Genomic DNA, 19,825 nt, shown 5'->3' on the forward strand with positions numbered 1-19,825 from the left:
TGGAATTTTCTCTAGACTGAAAATTTACAAGGCAAGAATCTTTTGAGTTAATTCTTTTTTTAGTCATGATAAAAAATATCTTTTACAGCACAGCCTAATTTTTAAAATCCAATTTTTTCAGTGTTTTCCAGTCATGTCTGAGCATGAATATATCTGTACATGATAAAGACTGATTTTACCTCGTTCACATGCTGTGTTCACTGAGTACAGTCACACTGAGTAACTTTGAGTTACGGTTTTGTTCTAATGAGCTATTCTTGAGACAGTAAGTTCTCACACACACACGCACACTGGCATGGGTGCTGCTGGGTTTGGTGAGCTGGCAAACCATGGGTAACCAGAAGCAACAAAAGACAGGGCGTGTACCCCACTGCCGGTGAGCAAGGTAACTGGGGAAAGGGAAGTAAAAGCCCAAATGTTGCTCAGTAGGACATAAGAAAGAGGGCAGAGTTTTGCTCTTGCGTGTGATGAGTCGTGGGGCCCTGCCTCCTGTTAGGAGAGCGGGAGGCAGAAGTAGTTTCTATCAGTGAAGACACAGGAAGGCAGAGTGACAGGAACTCAGCGGCCAAGAAGAGCTGAGAAGGATGCGCTGAGGTCGCCATGGAGGAATGAGCCCCCATTAGGTAAGCGCTCATCCTAAGCAACAGCAAAGGTGAGGCCAGAAAGTGTGTTAGGCAGCTTTCTGTCACTAAAACAAGTATGTGACCTAATCAGCTTACAAGAGAAAAGGTTTGTTTTGGCTTACCATTTTAGAGGATTCAGCCCATGGTTGGTTGTCTGTTGTTTGGTACCTGTAGCAGGGCAGCACATCATGGCAGGAGCAGTAGTGGAATAAAAACTGGTCACTTCCTGGCCAGGAAGCAAAAGAGAGGAAGGCAAAGGCTCCATTATATCCCTTTCAAGTATACTCCCCAATGACCTCAAAGCCCTACTTCTTAAAGGTTTCACTACCTCCCAAAGCACCAAGCTTGGAGTAAGCTTTACCACATGGACCTTTGGGGGACACTTAAGGTCCAAACTATAGCGGAGAAGAAATGGCAGCACTTGACCTGTAGAAGGAAATGGAAAAAGAAAGGTCACAGCAGGTGGCTTGTGCCAGGTGAGGTGAGCAACCAGACCGACAGCTGAGAGTTGAACAAGCAGGCAGGTTAGAACTAAAGAGTGAGGAGTACAAAGAAGCAAGAAGTATAAAGGAGTGATTATGGAGGAGTGAGGAGTATGGCATTTGTGAGCAGCTCCCCTGTCTGTGGATCTCTTCCAGCGAGTTCTATGAGCCCGAGGCTCTAATGATGGAAGAGGAAGGGATGGTGATTGTAGGTCTGCTGGTGGGACTCAACGTTCTTGATGCCAATCTCTGCTTAAAAGGAGAAGACTTGGATTCTCAGGTAAAATGGGACTTTGGCTGTATATAGAATGAATAGGCCAGTGGTTTTTTACATGAGATCAGCAGGTGTACAGGGAATCTTTAAGGACAAATGTCTTGCAAAGAGCCCTCTGGTAGAGGACTTGGCAAGGCATTATGCTGTGCTGTGCTGGGGAGGAGGGAAACCTGGTGTGTTTGGGAACAGGCTGGAGCATAGGTTGCCCAGAGTGAGGTGAGGCACAGATTGGTCCCAGCCATCAGTGCCATGCTGAGAGGTTTAACTCATCATTTGATCTTAGAGAAGGTGTTGGAGGCTTTTAAGCACTACACTGAAATGGTCAGGCCTGGGTTTGAGTAAGATCAATCCGGCAGACATTGAGATCACAAGTTAGAAGTGGCCTAGGACAGAGACAGCAAAAACACTGATAAAATGGGACACAAATGACAGTAATCCCTGTGGGAGGGACAGCCCTCAGCTTGGGCTTTCTTTCTGCATGGTTGATGGTGACCAGGGGTGAGGCCTAAAACTCTTGGTGTCAAGAGACTGCAATATCTGAGGGGAAACAGACACCCTGACCCATCCTTCACCTCCACCCTCTCTACAGAGCATGTGTTTGGACCTGAGGCTTCCCTAGTCCGTCCTTGTGCAGGTAGACTTTTTTTTTTGGTACCGGATATCTAACGTGGGGCCTTGTGCATTCTAGGAAAGCACTCTTCCACTGAGCTACAGGTCAACTTTTTTTTTTTTTTTAAACTCTCTCCTACCCTTCTTTTTGGTCCTAGTAGTTTCATTGTTTTTACATGTTGAAAGTTCTTCAAAAATATAGAGAAGTATTTTTGAAAAGAAACTAAACATCATACATTGTGCCATTTTTTTTTACTCTGAGATATATACACTTTCATTCAACATAAGAATAAAGGAGCCCGTGTGTGTGTGTGTGTGTGTGTGTGTGTGTGTGTTTAAGAGTGAGATGTTGGGAGTTTTGTTTTGTTTTTGTTTGTTTGTTTTTATAAGTGTGTGGCACTGTGCCCAGCTCATTATGCATGTTCTCTATGCAGTTACATATTTATTTATGGTGCTGGGGATCAAATCCAGAGCCTCTACATGCTAGGCAAGTGCTCTAGCTATGTCCCCAGCCCAGGAGTTATTTTATTAAGCAAAAATATTTCAAGCATGGTATTTGAACTTTTTAAAATTTAATATGTTCCACACTGCACTCAGTGACAATAAAGATACCGTCAATAGAACCATCTTTAAAAACCATTCTAAGATAGCTGCATAGTATTATTTTTTTGGTTTTGTTTTTTGTTTTTTTTGAGACAGGGTCTTGCTGTGTACCCCAGGCTGGACTGCAATTTTCCATCAGCTTCTCAAATGCCAAGATTATAGGTGTGCACCACCACACCCAGCTCATTTTATAAATATACCGTAATTTTACCAATACCTTATTCATTCAAACGGTTTTCATGTTATAACCACAGTATGATAAACATTTTTATACTTCTTTATACTCTTGTCCATTTATTTTCTTAGGATATATTTTTGCCACATAAAAATGTACACTTGTAATTCCAGCTACTTGGGAGTCTGATGCAGGAGAATTTCAAGTTCAAAGCCCTGTCTCAAAACACAGTCAGAAAAAGGATGAAAAGATAAATTTTGGAATTGTCATATTGAAGTATATACATTCCACATTTTGATAGATTGCATAAATTGACCTCCGAAAAGTGCTCTATTTTCTACACCCACCAGCAATGTGCCAGAGAACCCTCTTCTGGCATGTGATGGGTGTCGTGGGGCCTTTTCAGTCTGATAGAACTCATAGTCATCTCAGATTTATAGTTTGGAGAGGTAGGGAAGTCAAATAGTTTTTCGTGTTTTATTGCCCCTGGTACTTCATCTTTTATGACTATCTGTTCATATCCTTTGCCCATTTTTGTGTTTTCCATCTTTTTCTACTTCTTTGTTATAGACTGAGAATATAACTTTGTTGGAATTTTTGTTATACATTTTTTTTCTAGTTTCTTAGCAGTGGTTTGCCCTGTGGAATTCTCTTTTTTTTTGCAATCAAATCTAATAGACAGGCAGGGTAGCTCAAGCACCTGCCTGCCAAGTAACTGTGAGGCCCTAGTTCAAACCCCAATACTGCCAAAAACTTTTGTTAATCTTTATAAACAACAAGATGTTTAGTAGTGGGATTGAATACCATGAATTTGTGGGCAGTGGGAAGTGTTGTCTTTTCTCTAAGCCTGTGCCCTTTGTTCTGATACAGGTCGGAGTGATTGACTTTTCCCTCTACCTTAAGGATGTGCAGGATCTCGATGGCAGCAAAGAGTGAGTACTGGGCAGCGTGCTGGTGATCTTCTCAATTTTAGTGACTTTCTGGCAGAGAACATGGCTCTTATTTTTACTTTGGGACTTTAGCTTTCATGTAGTTATTTTTAACTACAGAGGTGATACATCAGCATCCTCATTAAGCTCGTTAAGGAACTGAGCTCTGCAGAAGAGCAGAGCCTGCTCATGACATCTCCTGCTCACACTGCCCCTTCACCTCCATCTCAGTCCCTCTCCTCCCCCAGAGGGAGCTGCTCTTTCATTTCTTTCTAGGCTTTTTGTTAATTTCTTAAAGGTGCATGTTTGCTGAGAGCATAATTTCTTTATGGTTTGTTTGGATTTAAGTGATGGCACTGTATTAGATGCATTTGGACTTCTTCATTGATCGAAGTGAGTGTTGGATGTCTTTTCATCCCACTGTGTAGCTCTCGTTCATCCTTATTAATAAAAAGTTATCTAAGTAAAGAATCACAAGAGGGGAGAAAAGCTGGAGATCACGTGAACAGATCACATGCAGATGGACAGCCTTGTTGTCCATCCCCAGATCTCTGAGTCTTCTCAACCCAGAACACAGACAAGGCAGGGAGCAAGGCTTCAGATGCTCCCAGCCCTAGCCACCATCTGGCTGTAATCACCATGTGCAAGACATGCTGTCATTTATACTGTAAGAAATGGGATGCAAGCATATTTATACTTTCATATTCGTGGAGCATCTGGAGTAGCACATGGACATGATGACAGTGCTGTCCTATGCAGGATGCCATAGTAAGGAGTTTTCTTGTAAACCCTTAGGGTATGTGCATGCCTTAACCTGCCTGTCACACATCTACCTGAGTAGCACTGCCAATGCCTGGCAATGTACCTTAGCAATGAAGGGACCAGGGATCCCACAAATACCTCATGCACCCTAGTACAAGGGTGCAACTACTTGAAACTTCAATTTTTTCTTTTCTTTTTTTTTTTTTTTTTGTCAGTACTAGGAATTGAACCAGCATATCACACATGCTAGACAAGTGCCCTATCACTGAGCCCATTTTTACTTTATTTTGAGACGGGTCTCACTATCTTACCCAGTGAACTTATAAACCTCCTGCCTCAGCCTCCTCAGTAGCTGGGATTATAGGTATGTACCATCGCACCCAGCAAAATTTATTCTGTTTGTTTTTTGTTTGTTGGAGACAGGGTCTCACTATGTAGCCCCCTAGCCTAGAACTTGCTATATAGCCCAAGCTGGCCTCAAATTCGCAAACCTCTTGCCTCATCCTCCTGAGTGCTGGGATGACAGGCATGCTCCATCATGCTGGGCTTAAAACTTATTGATTTATTTTAAATGAACTGTTTCTCATAGTAGTTCTTTATAACATCATTTTTATGGAGCAGTTCTATTGTTTTTTGGTTTTGGGGGGTTTTTTTTTTTTTTTTGGCATTACTGAGGTTTGAATTCAGGGCCTCATTCTTACTAGGCAAGCACTCTAACACTTGCTCTACTCCACCAGCCCTTAAAATTTATTTTTAATATCAAAAAATCTAGAAATAAGCTAATTATCTACCAAGTAAGGGAATAATTAAAGGAATTATGGAATATCCATAATATTCCATACCATGTATTGTATAGATATAAAAAAGTGAATTTTAGCTACTAGTATAGTAGACTTAGACAAATTTTCCCCAAGGTATTACTGAACGAGAAAAGTATGGTGCTGAGTAGTATAAATATTCCATTTTTATAAACTAAAAAACATCGCTGGTATATATTTCATATTTTAATTATATGTTCTGTGTGTCTGTTAGGTAGACAGATACTGTGATTCTATGCGTAGACAAGGATGCTCAACAGGCCATTAATGTGGCTTATCTGGGAAAGCTATGTAGAGGGCAGAAGAGGGATCTGGCCCAGAGTCTGTAATTTAGGCCACAGGCCATATTGCCAAAGATGGGTCCCTTTTGTCAGTGATGAGGACAAAGAGACAAACCTGGAAAGGCTAATGAGTCAAGGTATACAGGAATTGGTGGGAGAAAAAGAAAGACACAAGAACACAAAATGAAAAACGAAAAAAATATGGAGGGAATGAAAAGTCTTAAGCAGGCCAGGAGAGGTAGCACACATCTGTAGTACCAGCTACACAGGAGGCAGAGAGTGGGAGAATCATGGCTCAAGGCCAGTCTGGGCAGAAACATTAGCAAGAACCATCTCAGAGGGCTGGGGAAGTGGTTCAAGTGGTAGAGTTCCTGTCTAACAAGCCAGAGGTTCTGAGTTCAAACCCCTGTAGTGCCAAAAGAAAAAAAAAAAAGTTTAATGATCCCATAAAGAAAACCCACAGTTTCAAAAAAATAAATAAAATAAACAAAAAAAGAACCATCTCAAAAACAAGCTGAGCATACTGGTACACAACTGTAATCTCAGCTACACAGATGATAGAAGTAGGAAAATTATGGTCCGCGGCTGACCCAGGCAAAAGCAAAACCCTACCTGAAAAATAAACTACAGCAAAAAGGGTTTACGAGTATGGCTCAAGTAGTAAAACACTTGCCTGGCAAATGCAGGGCCCTGAGTTCAAACCCTAGTCCTACAAAAAGAAAAGAAAAGGCAGAACAGGTAAAAGAAAAAATAATTGCACTGAAAAACAAACCTAGCACCTCACCTATAGCACCAACCTGTATAGGGTGGTCCCATTTGTGTAAATTACATATGTATACATATTTGTAAAGAATTAGAGGGTGAGCCCAGCTGTAACATTGAAGGTTTTAACCCATACATCTCTGGCTTTTAGACTGCTTAACTATGTGTTTTGCAGTCTCACTATTCTTGCTCCCAGGTGAACCCCCTTTCAGTATAACAAGGCTGTGTTGTCTGCCAGAGCCACTTGCATGTGGCAGGTAGTGTTTTCACTATGCATGCACACCCAGGTCTTTCTTCATCTCAGAGGCCCGGCCAGTCTGCAGAAGGGTCAGGGTGTCTACAGGCACCTGCTCTCCAGGGTAGCCTGTTCCCGAGCCCCAGCTTCTATGTCACTGGCCAGCCTTGCTCTCTGTTTATTTGCAGGCCATGCAGAGATTATTACTTCTGTCTCTTGGTTTTCTGAAGACATCATTGGGACAAGGTGATGGGAAGGTTGGGAGACAGTTACAGAGTATCAACCATAAATAATAAAAAAAAAAAAAAAGTCTTCCTTTGTATGCTCTTTCTATAAGGCACGAAAGAATTACCGATGTCCTTGATCAAAAAAACTATGTGGAAGAACTGAACCGGCATCTAAGGTAGGACTCATGCCTTTTGTCCAGTGCTGTGGTTATATACTCGGTGTCTTAATGCTGTTTTTTGTGACTGTTTATATATTTATAACTAACTCTTCTCCAAACTAAGAAAAAAGATTATAATCATTCAAGCAGCTTTCATGTGCATAGACTGGAAAGCAGGGTTTCTTCTCAATAAACAGCTTTTCAGAAATCTTTGTTTTATGCAGGTATATGGTAATATAGTATAGAGATAAATACCATAAACACCTTACCACTTACCCCAGCCCTGCCATTGCTGGGAAGCAGCACACCACACCCAGGGCACCTGAGCATGAAGGGAGGGTTGCAAGCTGCTGGGCTAGACCTTTCAGAGGATGGGTCACAGGCATTTGTATCTTGACTTTTTAAATTTTCACTGGAAAGCTGTTTCGTGAAGCACAGTCTGTGGAAGCATTGGTAGGGAGGTAGGAGGACTCTTGGCCTAATGTCTTTGGAAGACATGTTCTCACTCTGAACCTCCTTCTAGAGACTACACTGCACATTAACAGTGTTTCCCAGAGTCAGACTCTGACCCCAAAAGTCAACTATACAGGTGAAAAAGTTGGTGTGTTCCTCCAAATAAGGACTCTTTTTAACCATGATCTAGCTGGCTTGTGGGAGATCCTTGATCAACCCCTAGTCTGAGAGATTTTGTAAGGAACAGATGTTGAATTTCCCTACATGCTCTTTCACAGCCAGTAGGGTGATCATGACTTCTGTCCCTTAATCTGTTGATGGGATATCAATGTTCGTTACTGATGTTATTAATGGACGTCTTTGTGCTGAGCTATTCCTGCGTCACAATGGCAAATTCAATCACAGATGTAATCACTTACTTCAACTGGACTTAATTGTTCCATACTTTCCTTTTTATTTTATATTTGTATATATTTATCAAAGAAAACTTTATTGCTATTTTCTAAGTTGTATAGTTGGTACAGAATTGAAAATTGAATATTCTTTTTAAGACTTTAATTCCCTTCGTATCTTTTTATTTTCATTTTGTGTCTTTGTATCTTTATTTTATTTCTAATTTTATATATTTTTTGGCAGTATTAGGATTCGAACTCAGGGCTTTGTGCTTGCCAGACAGGCTCTCAGTCACTTGTGCCATGCCCCCAGCCCTTTTTGCTTTAATTATTTTTTTAATATGGTCTCTTAATTATGTCTGGGTTGGCCTGGACTGCCATCCTCCTATTTATGCTTCCCACATAGTTAGAATGACACGCATGCACCTGATTTTTATTGGTTTTATTGGTTGACATGGGGTCTCTTGAACTTTTTGCCTGGGCTGGCCTCACTCTGCCTCCTAAGTAGCTGTATTGTAGGCATGAGCCACTGCACTCAGCTCTGTCTTTATTTTTTCCCCACCATTTCCTGAACCTTGATTCATTAGCCTTTCTAGGCTTGTTTCTCTCTCCCTCCACTCACCAGCAAAAGGAACTAGACTTTGGCAATATGGCCTGTTGTTTAAGTAGAAAGCTCTGGAATCAGATCCTGTGGGGTCAGAGGCCGGCAGAGGCTGGCAGCCCTTCACAGATGTATGAACTTGAAAAGAATCAAAAAGAAAGCAAAGTAAAATAAAATAGAATTTAAAAAGAGAAGAAGGGGCCAGAGGTGTAATTCAGCAGCAGAGTACCTGCTTGGAATCACACAGCCCCGGGGATCATCCCAGCACTTACGAGTATACGTTAAAAGTATGACCATCAGCACACTTCAGTTCCCGTTGCCTATTAAAGGAAAAGTATTTTTCCTAGCTAACTATAAAAGAAATGAATAGCATTTTTTAGGGTGAAAACTGGTTAAACACACATACACACATATATTACATATGGGAAATTTAGGAATCTCCCTTCTCTTTGGTCACTGAGGACACAGTCACCTTTTATTTTGTTTTTGTTTTTGTTTTGTGGTACAGGGGTTTGAACTCAGGCCTTTGCACTTGCTAGGCAGATGCCACAATCAACTTTTATAAGTTCATATTGACCTAATATTTTTATTTTCTACAGCTGCACAGTTGGGGATCTTCAAACCAAAATAGATGGCTTAGAAAAGACTAATTCAAAACTTCAAGAAGAGGTTTGTAACTTAATTGAAATCCTTAAATAAAACACAGTGACCCAAGGTTAAGAGAAATGGTATAGTTGGTACATCTGGCCAGAGATGCTCACTGGAAGGAAAGGGAATTGCTGCCCTCGGCTGAGCTGCACGTGGGACAGGAGGATTTCTGTGTGCGCCCTGTGCAGGGCTCTCAGCCAGACACTGCATCTGACCATGAGCCAGTTCTCAGTGACTTAGGTTTTGTCACCTCATTGGAATGGCCCAGCTTCTGCTGTGAACATGCAGTTTCTTCCTCTTTTTCTGCCTTTCCTATGATGTCGTGTGCCTCCCTGCTGCTCTGGAAAGCACAGACTCTGTTCCAAGAGGCACCCTAGCCCACCCCTTCTGTTTTGGCCTCTCAGGAGCATGGAACCAGTCTCCCCACAGCGTGGTCTTTCTCTGCTTTCTCAATAGGAAGAGAGAGAATGAAAGGACAGGAAGAAGGAGGGCTGAGGCCGAGGAAGAAAGCTTGCTGCCAGCTGCCCGGCAGGCTCCTGGTGGATACATCTTGTCTCCTGTTAGCAGGAGGGGGGTTGCTCAGCCTTTCTGAGGCTTCCACAGGTAGCGGTCCCTGGGTGCTCTGGCCTCCCCACCTAGTCTCACTGGAAAAGAGGAGCGCTTTGAGAGGGGCTCAAAAAGGAATACCCCCCAGTGTGGAGGCAGGGTACAGCCAAAAGGAGAGGCCGAGAGCACACCTCTGTAATGAAGGACTCCTGTTTAAGGCTCGCTTCTGAAGGGCCAGCCTGAAAGACTTTCAGGAGAAAAGTTTGCATTTGCGTGAGTAGGAGATCGAAAGACAGTGTTTATGGGGTGGGAAAATCACAGGAGAAGCCACTGTACTTAGCACTGGCAGATGCACACTCACTTGGTAGGTAGGCCTTGGAGCCTCCATTTAGGTAGGTAGGTAGTTGGGTGATAATACGTACTTTACAGTATTGTAAAGATTAAGTCAGATTAATATCCTGAATATGCTCAGTACTCTTGGTGGAGGGGGATGCTTGAGAGTGGATTGATTTTAGAACAAGCAGACCATGCTTTGTTTTCAGGCCAGGTATCATGCTTTCAAGGTCTAATTTTTCTTTGAAACTAAACAACTGGGTTGTTTTCTTTAAGCAGATGATCCTTAAGAGAAGATGTGTTTATAGAGAAGTACTCTTCTCTCCAGGGTGTGTCCTGTGTGTCTTCCAAAATAAATGGGAAGTAGTTTATGACTTTTGCCTGCTTCTTCCCAAAGACTTAAACTGTCTAGTAGGCACAGTAGTTGCTTAGAAATCCCAGCTGGCTCCGGAGTCTAAGTGGAGAGAAATTCTGAGGGGTTTTAGAGCTTGGAGAGAGTTTAGTACCTCAAGGTCCCTCTACTGGGGAATGATGCTAAGAGCAGAGCCAAGTGCCAAGGACAAATGTCTTGCTTCTTGCTACTTCTCCAGCCTCCTCTTCTGTCTGAAAGCTGTGTTCTGGGGCTGGAGGAAGGAGGGGCTTGGCTGCCGGTATTTTCCCATATCCCTTGCCTCATGAAATCCTCTCCTTAAGCAGATCCATGAAAGCATCTCATCCATAAGCTTCTCCCTAAACCATGGTAACACATTCAAAGAGAGGAAGGCTTCCTGTAGGGCATGTCTCTGTTGATTTGTGTTGGATTCTGCCCATCCCACCCCCGATTATTTAATTCTTCCTCTAATAATAAAATATAATTTTGCTTATCAAAAAACTGAAAAGAGGACTGGTGGAGTGGTTCAAGTGGTAGAGTGCCTGCCTAACAAACACCAGGCTCTAAGTTCAAGTCCCAGTACCAACACCAAGAAAAAAAAAAAAGACTGAAAAGAATGACAAATCAAAAAAAGGACATAATCTCTTTGCTAAATGACAGCTTTCCTATCATTTGGTATAGACAGTCTCCATCTTTTCTTAAGCATTTGTTTGTTTTTGCAATGCCCAGAACCCAGGACCTTGCACATGTTAGGCAAGTGTTTGCCACTAAGCTACACCCCCAGCCCTTCTTAAGCATTTTTAAGCTATATGATTTTTTTTGTTGTTGCAGATGAGAGCATACCATATAACCTGCTTTTTTTCCCCCTATTGGCATTATATCATAAGTATGTCCACAAACTTTTATAAACATTCAGATAACTAATAATTTCTGTTTTGTGCTTCCATGGTAATGTGTTTACCATTTCTCAAATAGAGGACATTCAGGCTATTTCTAATTTTTTGTATCCATAAATCTTTGCCCATGTGAAGCAGTATGTTACTTTTTTTTTTTTTTTGAATATGTTACTATTTTTGTAAAGGGGAAAAATATCTGTGTAGGGCAGAGATGGGGTGGATGGGAGAGATTTTACTGTATATGTTTTCATTTCTTTGGAATTTTGAACCATGTATGCCCTGTTCAAAACAAGAAAATAAAATATCAAATGTAAAGCTACATTGTGAATTGTGAAGATGCTAAGTAAATGTCAGTTTTTAATTTGAACCACAAGATTAATTTCTACATTAAGAAACATTAAAAACTCTTTCTTAATCAGCTTTCAGCTGCAACAGACCGGATTTGTTCACTTCAAGAAGAACAGCAGCAATTAAGAGAACAAAATGAGTTAATCCGTGAAAGAAGTGAAAAGAGTGTAGAGGTGAGGAATTGACCTTGCAGTTGACAGCGTGCTTCTCACGTGGACCCACTGTCAGTCGGTCTCAAGTTCCTGAAGTCATTAGTCATTCCTGGTGTCTGTGGAGAATTGGTTCCAGGATCCCCATCCCAAAAGGATACCAAAACTCAGGCATAGTTAATTCTTTCATGTAAAATGATGTCATATTTGTTTATTACGCATAGCACCTAACACAATGTAAACACCATGTAAATGGTTGTTACACTGTATTGTTTAAAGAGTGGGCGCTGGTGGCTCATGCCTATAATCCTAGCTACTTGGGAGGCTGAGATCAGGAAGAGCACAGTTCAAGTCCAGCCCAAGCAAATAGTTTTTCTGACCCCATCTCCAAAATAACCAGAGCAAAATATAGTGGAGTTGTGGCTTAAGCCATGGAGTGCCTGCTTTGTAAGCATGAAGCCCTGAGTTCAAACCTCAGTCCTACAAAAAAAAAAAGAGAGAGAGAGAAGAAGAAGGAAAAAAGTCTGTATATGTTCAGAATAGATGAGTTTTTTTCTTGTGTTTCCAAGTACTTCCTATCTGTGGTTGGTTGAATCTGCTGATATAAAACCTGAAGATACCAGGGCTGACTGTATGTTAATAATGACCCAGTCTCCACTATGTGCAAAAAGGTTCCTTATTTGACACCAGAAAGTACCTCCTGCTGCCATCCTCACCCATGGCACTCTTAGGCCACCTGGACCACTGGATGCCCTCACCTCTGGGCCTTTGCACTTCAAAGTTCCTGTTCATTCTTTACTGTCTGCACACATGCTCAGTCCTCTTGAGTGCCTTCCCTGGCACCCATGGTGGACTTCAGCCCTCCTCCCACTCCCCATAGCTCTTTGTACACCCTCCATCACAGAGTTCACAGATCTGTAGAATCGCTAGCTTGCAGCTCTGTCTCTCCTGATGACTTGAGGGTAGAAACCATATCTGATTCTCTACTAAATCCACCAGTGCTAAGTAAAAACATGGCCAATAAATACTGAATAGTGGATTGATTGACAGCCTTTCCCATCAGAAAGGCTGCCCTCTTTCAAAGCAAATTAAATAAAATTGCTATATAACCTAACTTTTGTTTTACAAAAATCTGTTGGCTTAGCCAAGTGTGGTGATGCACACCTTGGAATCCCAGCACTCAGAAAGCTGATGCAGGAGGATCAGGAGTTCAAGGCCAACCTAAGCTACACAGGGAAACTCTGTCTCCAAAAAAGAGAAAAAAAAATTATTCACTTGCTCTCATCCTTCATCTTTCAAGTTCTAATATCTTTATGAATTTAATCTTTATCATGCCCAAAAAGTAGAAAACAACTCCTGCATTTTTAAAAAACTATGGTATATTATAAATACATCTTAGCTAGTTTGCTTTTCATGAGAAACCATCCTTCTCGTTGTTCTTGTTTGATATAGATAACAAAACAGGACACCAAAGTCGAGCTGGAGACTTACAAGCAGACCCGGCAAGGTCTGGATGAAATGTACAGTGATGTATGGAAGCAACTAAAAGAGGAGAAGAGGGTCCGACTGGTGAGTGTAAGACACTTCCTTGGGAAAGGTAGCTCCTCAGGAAGGGGAGCCCTCAGTGGACCTTGAAGTTGAGTCTGTATGTGCTTCTCACAGATACCCTTAAACTTGCTAACACAGAAAGTCAGAAGTTCTCCTTTTCTTTCAGGGTTTACAGTACAGTTCTGCATTGGCTCTTATATTTGTTCCTGTTTTAGCAACCTTTTTTAGAGGTTGCTATGAAACCAGATTCATGGTTTCTTTGACAGTACTGTTCTCTCAGTCAGCCTGTGACCTAGCCGTTTCCACTGAGTCTGTCAGTGGCCAAAGTTCTTATGAAACACAATTATTGCGCCTGTTTTTATTCCTTTGCTTCTGTGAATGAATGTAGGGCAACATGTCCTCAGTTATTCAGGACATAAATAACCACTTCAAAGTGGTTGTACCTTGGTTGCCATGAGCTAGCAAACCATTCCAGAAACTGTAACATTGCAACCTTGGTTACTTCCCAGCTCCCAGGTACAAGCTGGACTTTCTTACAGACCATGAGTTCTGACCACTGGGTTTGGGGAACATGTCTGCTAGAACTCTAGACTCATTTTGCCAAGTTAGCTTGCTGACTTGATGCAGAGCCTGCTGTAATTGTGTGATGAGAAAAATGGGGAACTTAGTCTAGTTAAGCTCCAGACAGACCTTCCTCAGTCCTCTAAGCCTGTTAGACTTAGAGTTTGTCTCGTAGTCACTGCCCGAGATACAGGCTCAGTTCAGTGTGTTCTGTGATCTACTTTACAAGCATTTTCTTTGTAAATATCCTTTAAAGGAACTAGAAAAAGAGCTGGAGTTACAAATTGGGATGAAAATGGAAATGGAAATAGCCATGAAGCTGCTGGAAAAGGACACCCACGAGAAGCAGGACACGCTTGTAGCCCTCCGCCAGCAGCTGGAAGAAGTCAAAGCCATTAACTTACAGATGTTTCACAAAGTTCAGGTGGGAAGTAGCTTCGTGTCCATGTTACAGCCAGGTTTTCTGCTGCTTTCCATATGTTGCCTCTTAGTATCCTGTCATCCCTGCAGAATGAACTAAGAACCACATCTATGAGCCTCAGCCCTCCTACATTATTGCATTTATTATTTATTTACTTATTTCCAAAATAGGATCCTGCTATGTAGCGCGTCTGGCCTCTCAAATGCTGGGTATATATATGTGCTGCTACACCCAGCTTTATTGCGTTTATTTTATTTGATCGTCACAGTAATCCCTGAGAAATGGGGGGAAGTGGGAGTGACAAGGCAGAACCAAGTAACCAAATCACATGCCTATGGTGGCACAGTTAAGTAGAGGCAAAAACTGAGCTGTTGCTGGCTTTTTAATCCATGCACTGATTTTGTCCATTATGCCTTCATTGTCTCCCTGCTACTTATTTTCTTCTGTTTCAGTGACTAATTGTGCATTCCAAAAGGTGAAGAAGAGAACTAAGGATAGCATTTAGCACTATCTTTTCAACTTTGCCATGAAGTTACTCTTGCTGAATCTCCTGGACCACACAGCTAGCTGCTTGCCTCTCATTTCAGAGCCGTCCAGGAGAACGTAGCCCAGAAAGAATCAGTTTGAAAAATAGCATCTAAAAATTAAAAAGCTTCCTTTCCAAAGGCTACCTAAAAGGACACTATTTTGTGTCTTCTCAAAACATTTTTTTTAAGTTCTGTTTCCTGTTTTATTGCCAAAACAGTCATACTTTATTATCCATGAACATGATTTCACTCCCACTTCCAGTGCCATCTATGTCAAAGATAATGTGAAGACACACAGAAACTGTGTCACTCTTCTGCCTTAAACTGTTACATAACTGATATGATAACCATACTCTCAACTTTTTCCTTTTTTAACTATTACATAATAAGTATTTTAATAGCAACAATGAAAACTGAAGCAAGACAAGGAAAGGAGGAGAATAATTTCTCCCTCTTGACAAGTCATCTATTTTAATTTTTTCAGGTTTTCTTCTGCTTTTGGTCCATATGTAGACATAATGTTAATTAGTATGCATTGGGGGAACTGCCATAATAATTTAGCAGACCGTCTTTAAGATACGGAGACTTATGTCTCTGTAACAGCATAGTCCCACAGACAGCATTTCAGATTGGAAGATTCACTCCCAGCAGTCGTGCAGGGACCTAGGCTAGTGCAGCTCCAGCTCTCTAAGCACTCTGGTCACCATTCCTCCCAGTGGACACGAAGAGAAAACCATCCAGCCCCAAGGACTTGCTGTCTAGCAGCGAAGCAGAAGTTGCACAAACACTCCCAGTCAGTTCTCCTAGAAAGGGTTAGTCACCATGGCCACTCTTGGCTTCAGGGAGATGCTGGGATTGTCATCTTTTCTGGGCTAAGCCACATGAAGGGGACAATATTTATTGACAGACACATACTGTCTCTACTACAGTTGGCCCCACGAGAGTTGCTGTGAAGTTCCACACGATCCCTGCATCGTCCTCGAAGGCCACAGTCCATGTGACCACTGAGCTGGAAGATAGCAGCCCTTCTCACATTAGTGCAGGCAGCGTCGGATGGCAGAGCAGAAACAGACATGCGCAGTAAACATGCCATTAGAGAAAGGGAAACAGGAGACAAACATGGCAGTCACCGGCCCACAGCAGTCATCTTCCCCTGTGGCAGGTCCATGAAGCCCTTGGCACCTGTTTTGTACCACACCCAGCTTCCCTGGCTCTGCCTTGTGCAGAAACTTCCATATTGGGGGGGGGGGTCATCACCCTCCACTCAGAAAGCCAGGAGAGCACTGTTTCCTTTTTGTGACTTTTCTGGACATATTTTTGTCTTTTTTGGGGGGGAATCTCTTGTCCTTTCTTCCTTAATTAGCTGTAATTTCACATGTAGTCTTTAGTATTACTCCCTGCATTAGTTTACATAGGTCAGTGTCTTCTCCCAGTCATCCATCTAACTAGTAACCTTGTCCTTACCTTTGATGTAGCTAAGTGTGTTTACATTTCATATTGTGGTTTGGAGTTTGTGAAGATGTTTTTTCTCATGCCTAGGAGTCAAAGATGGTGTTTTAACTAATTTTACCTTTTGCATTTAGGTTTCGGTGGAGTTTTATTATCTGTTGTTTTGTTTTTTTTTCCAGGGGGGGGTGGGTTGGTTTTTGGTTTTTGCTTTAAAGTGCTAGGGATCAAATCCAGGGCTTTGCACATGCTGGGCAAACTCCCTGCCACCTACCACCAAGCACCACCCCACCCTCAAGCATTGAGGTTTTAATCTATCTAAAGCTTTTCTTTGTACAAGGCCTTAACTAGGTAGGGAGTTTTGGTTTTCCCCATATAGTGAGCCCCTTAAAAGCTAACCCTTTCTTTCCTCACATGATATGTGATGCTGTCTATCATATATTAAAGAGCTATATAAAAATGCATCTGTTGCCAGGTGGGTGGCTCACACCTGTAATCCCAGTTACTCAGGAGGCAGAGATCAAGAGGATGGAAGTTCAAGCCCAGCCTGGGAAAAAGTTAGTGAGACCCTATCTCAGCAAACAAGCCAGGTGTAATCCCAGCTATGAGCAAGTCAGTAGGTAGGAGGATCAAGGTCTAAGGCTGGCCTGGGCAAAAATGTGAGGCCCTATCTGAACAAATAACCTAAAGCAAAAAGGGCTGGAAATGTGGCTCAGGTAGCAAAGAAGCATTAGGCCCTGAGTTCAAACTCTAGTACTTCCAAAAAAAAAAGAAGAAGGGGAAAAAAAAAAAAAAACCTATGAGGTTTCTGTTCTGTCTGATGGCCCATTATTTTAGTGACTATGACTTTATAGGATGCCATTGGTAAGTTGTATTAGTTTGCTAGGGCTGCTGTGACAAAGTACCACAAAAGGAATGTCTTCAGAGAAACCTCCTGCCTCAAGCTGTGAAGGCTGGAGGTCTGAGAGTTCAGTGTCAGTGGAGTTGGTATCTTCTGAGTCTGTAAGTTGGCACCTGTCCCATCCTTCTGTCCTAGTGCTGCTGCCTCCTGGCATTCATGGCGTCCCTTGCTTGGTGAGTGTCACCCCCCATCTCTGCCAAGTCTTCCCCCATCAACAGGGTCAACAGAAGTAGAAGTGGATGGCAACAGAAATAGAAGTGGAACCACTACTAGTGTCAGAAGTGAGGGCAGCTTGTGGGATACCTGTCATCTGTGGCACCTGCAGTAACTGTGCAGTTGGTGTCAGAATTGAATTGAACTGTATGACACCCAATTGGTTCAGAATTGGTTGTTGATGTGGAAAACACTAACACATTTGGTGTCAGTATTAGGAGTAAAAACATTGCCCTATGTTGGACTTCGTCATTTCTCTGGGTTTTCTCTGTAATTCATTTCCATCTTCTGAGATAAATGTTTTATAAGCTCATTTGTTGTTTGTTGTTTTTATTTCATGACAAAATTAAGAATTGGCATAAGAGCTACTTCAGGGGCTGGGGTGTGGCTCATGGAAAGCCCTTGCCTAGTTTGCACAAAGCCCTGGGTTCTGTCCCCAGCACCACAAGAAATGAACTTTTAGCTTGCCCCTCAAAATTTGGCAAAAGTATTTTAGCATCAGAGAAGCACATTTTTTCATCTCTGAAACCAATGTGCCGCTTGTGGTCAGTGGCCAGGTAGGCTTCGGTTACCAGGTTTTCTTTCTTCCTGGTGCACTTCCAGTGAAGTGCAGATGCTCGTGTCACAAGCTTTTACCTTCCAGTACAGTAGTTAGTTCATGATTTCCTTTTTTTTAGCTTGTATTTTTTTGGTAATGTGCTGTCTTGTTTCCATATGAGGTATTTTAACCATTCCTTTCTTGTTATTGTGTGAGTTTATTATATGAAGGTCAGAGAATACAGTCTGGATGTTATTGCTAAGGAGTTCATTAGGACTGCCTTCTGTCTTCAGCCTTTCTGTATCCTTTTATTTTGAGGGTGCTTCTTGTAAATACTATGGTGCCCCTTCCTGGTGACTCATTACCTGTCATGGTTAAAAACCTGATGTGAGGAAGCTGCACCGGTGGGTGCCCCATGCCTCATTTCTTCTGGCTTCAGTCACTGACTTTCTCTTCCTGCACCTTCTTCTCTAGATGGGGAAAGTGGGGTGAGGATGCCTTCCCTGAGAACTCTGCAGAGGTCAGATGAACTGGCATTGTGCCTGAGCCATGAGGGCAGCTCAGGGCCACCAGGTCAGCCCTGACTCTGGAGGAACAGACTCCAGTACATTCCTCATTGCCCTTCTTACCATGGTAGAGCTGGGAGACCTGCTAAAAGCACAGGGTTAGGATGAGACCCTGTTTGTAAGGCAGAAGGTGTGGGGAGGCGTGGGCAGTGGATGAATCCCTTTCCTTGCTTTTGTAGAATGCAGAGAGCAGTTTACAGCAGAAGAATGAAGCCATCACGTCTTTTGAAGGAAAAACCAATCAAGTAATGTCCAGCATGAAACAAATGGAAGAAAGGTAGTCACTTCCCCAAGCACACAGTCCATCCCTAGAAGGTACTGGGTGGTCTCTGGGCCCAGAGACCTACAGAATCCCCCTCAGAAGCACAGATGATTGGGGTGACTGTCCTTCCTTGGGCCCAGAGCTGCCCAAAAAAAAGGGCTGGATACAGCAACCTTTTTAAAGTGTCCATTTAGTCAGCCTTTTGGCCACTGTATCAGATTGTCCTCTCAGGGTTGGAATGGTACAGTAACTGGGTTGCCACTGTCACATTTAAATGTCAGATCAGGCGAGGCACCAATGGCTCATGCTTGTAATCCTAGAAACTCAGGAGGCAGAGATAAGGAAGATCATGGTTTGAAGCCAGCCCTGGGCATAAAACAGCTCATGAGGCCCTATCTCGAAAAAAACCCATCACAAAAAAAGGGCTGGTGGAGTGGCTCAAGGTGTAGGCCCTGAGTTCAAACCACAGTACTACCAAAAAAAAAAAAAAATCAGGTTAGCAGTGGATCAGAACAGAGTCCAAAAATAGACCTACACCTTTGTACAAAGGTGCCATGTGGTCCAGTGGAGAAAGGATAGTCTTTTAATTAAGTGATGTTGCAACACTTGACCAGCCAAACAGTGAATCCCAGTCTCCACTTCACATTTTGCTCTACAGTTAACTCAAAGTGGATGTTTCAATGTAAAACCAAAAGCTATAGAACTCTTAGAAGAAAGCTTAGGACAAAACCTCCGTGACCTTGGGGTAGGCAAAGAGAGCTATTTCTTAGATATAATATAAAAGCATGATCTATAAAAAATCGAGTTGGTAAATGAGACTTTCAAAATTTTATACTTTTTTTTTTATGAAAGACACAGAATAAAAAGGCAAGTTACAAGTTTGGAAAAAATTTGCAGTCACATATCTGACAAAGAACTTGTACCCAGACTATAAAGGACTCTCAAAACTCAACTTGAATATTTTAATTAAAAAGTAGGCAAAAAAGCCAGGTACCAGTGGCTCACGCCTGTAATCTTAACTACTCAGGAAGCAGAGATCAGGAGGATCACAGTTCAAAGCCAGCCCCAGGCAAATAGCTTTCGAGACCCTATCTTGAAAAAACCCATTACAAAAAGGGCTGGGGGAGTGGCTTAAGGTGTAGGCCCTGAGTTCAAATGCCAGTACCAC

The 19,825-nt window shown here is 42.3% G+C and overlaps 1 protein-coding gene across 3 annotated transcripts in view; it reads left to right on the forward strand.

The window, feature by feature from the left end:
- Positions 1-19,825, forward strand: part of Rufy1 (RUN and FYVE domain containing 1) — a 42,466-nt gene that overhangs the window by 12,312 nt on the left and 10,329 nt on the right. For all 3 annotated transcript variants that reach the window (XM_020166815.2, XM_074057458.1, XM_074057459.1), the window contains exons 5-12: positions 1,262-1,385; positions 3,637-3,698; positions 6,891-6,956; positions 8,984-9,053; positions 11,597-11,698; positions 13,127-13,243; positions 14,040-14,207; positions 18,575-18,672. In XM_020166815.2, coding sequence (XP_020022404.1) covers positions 1,262-1,385; positions 3,637-3,698; positions 6,891-6,956; positions 8,984-9,053; positions 11,597-11,698; positions 13,127-13,243; positions 14,040-14,207; positions 18,575-18,672 — 807 coding nt within the window. The remainder of the gene's footprint in view (positions 1-1,261; positions 1,386-3,636; positions 3,699-6,890; positions 6,957-8,983; positions 9,054-11,596; positions 11,699-13,126; positions 13,244-14,039; positions 14,208-18,574; positions 18,673-19,825) is intronic.

Source organism: Castor canadensis, chromosome 16, assembly GCF_047511655.1.
Source record: "Castor canadensis chromosome 16, mCasCan1.hap1v2, whole genome shotgun sequence".
Lineage (NCBI taxonomy): Eukaryota > Metazoa > Chordata > Mammalia > Rodentia > Castoridae > Castor > Castor canadensis.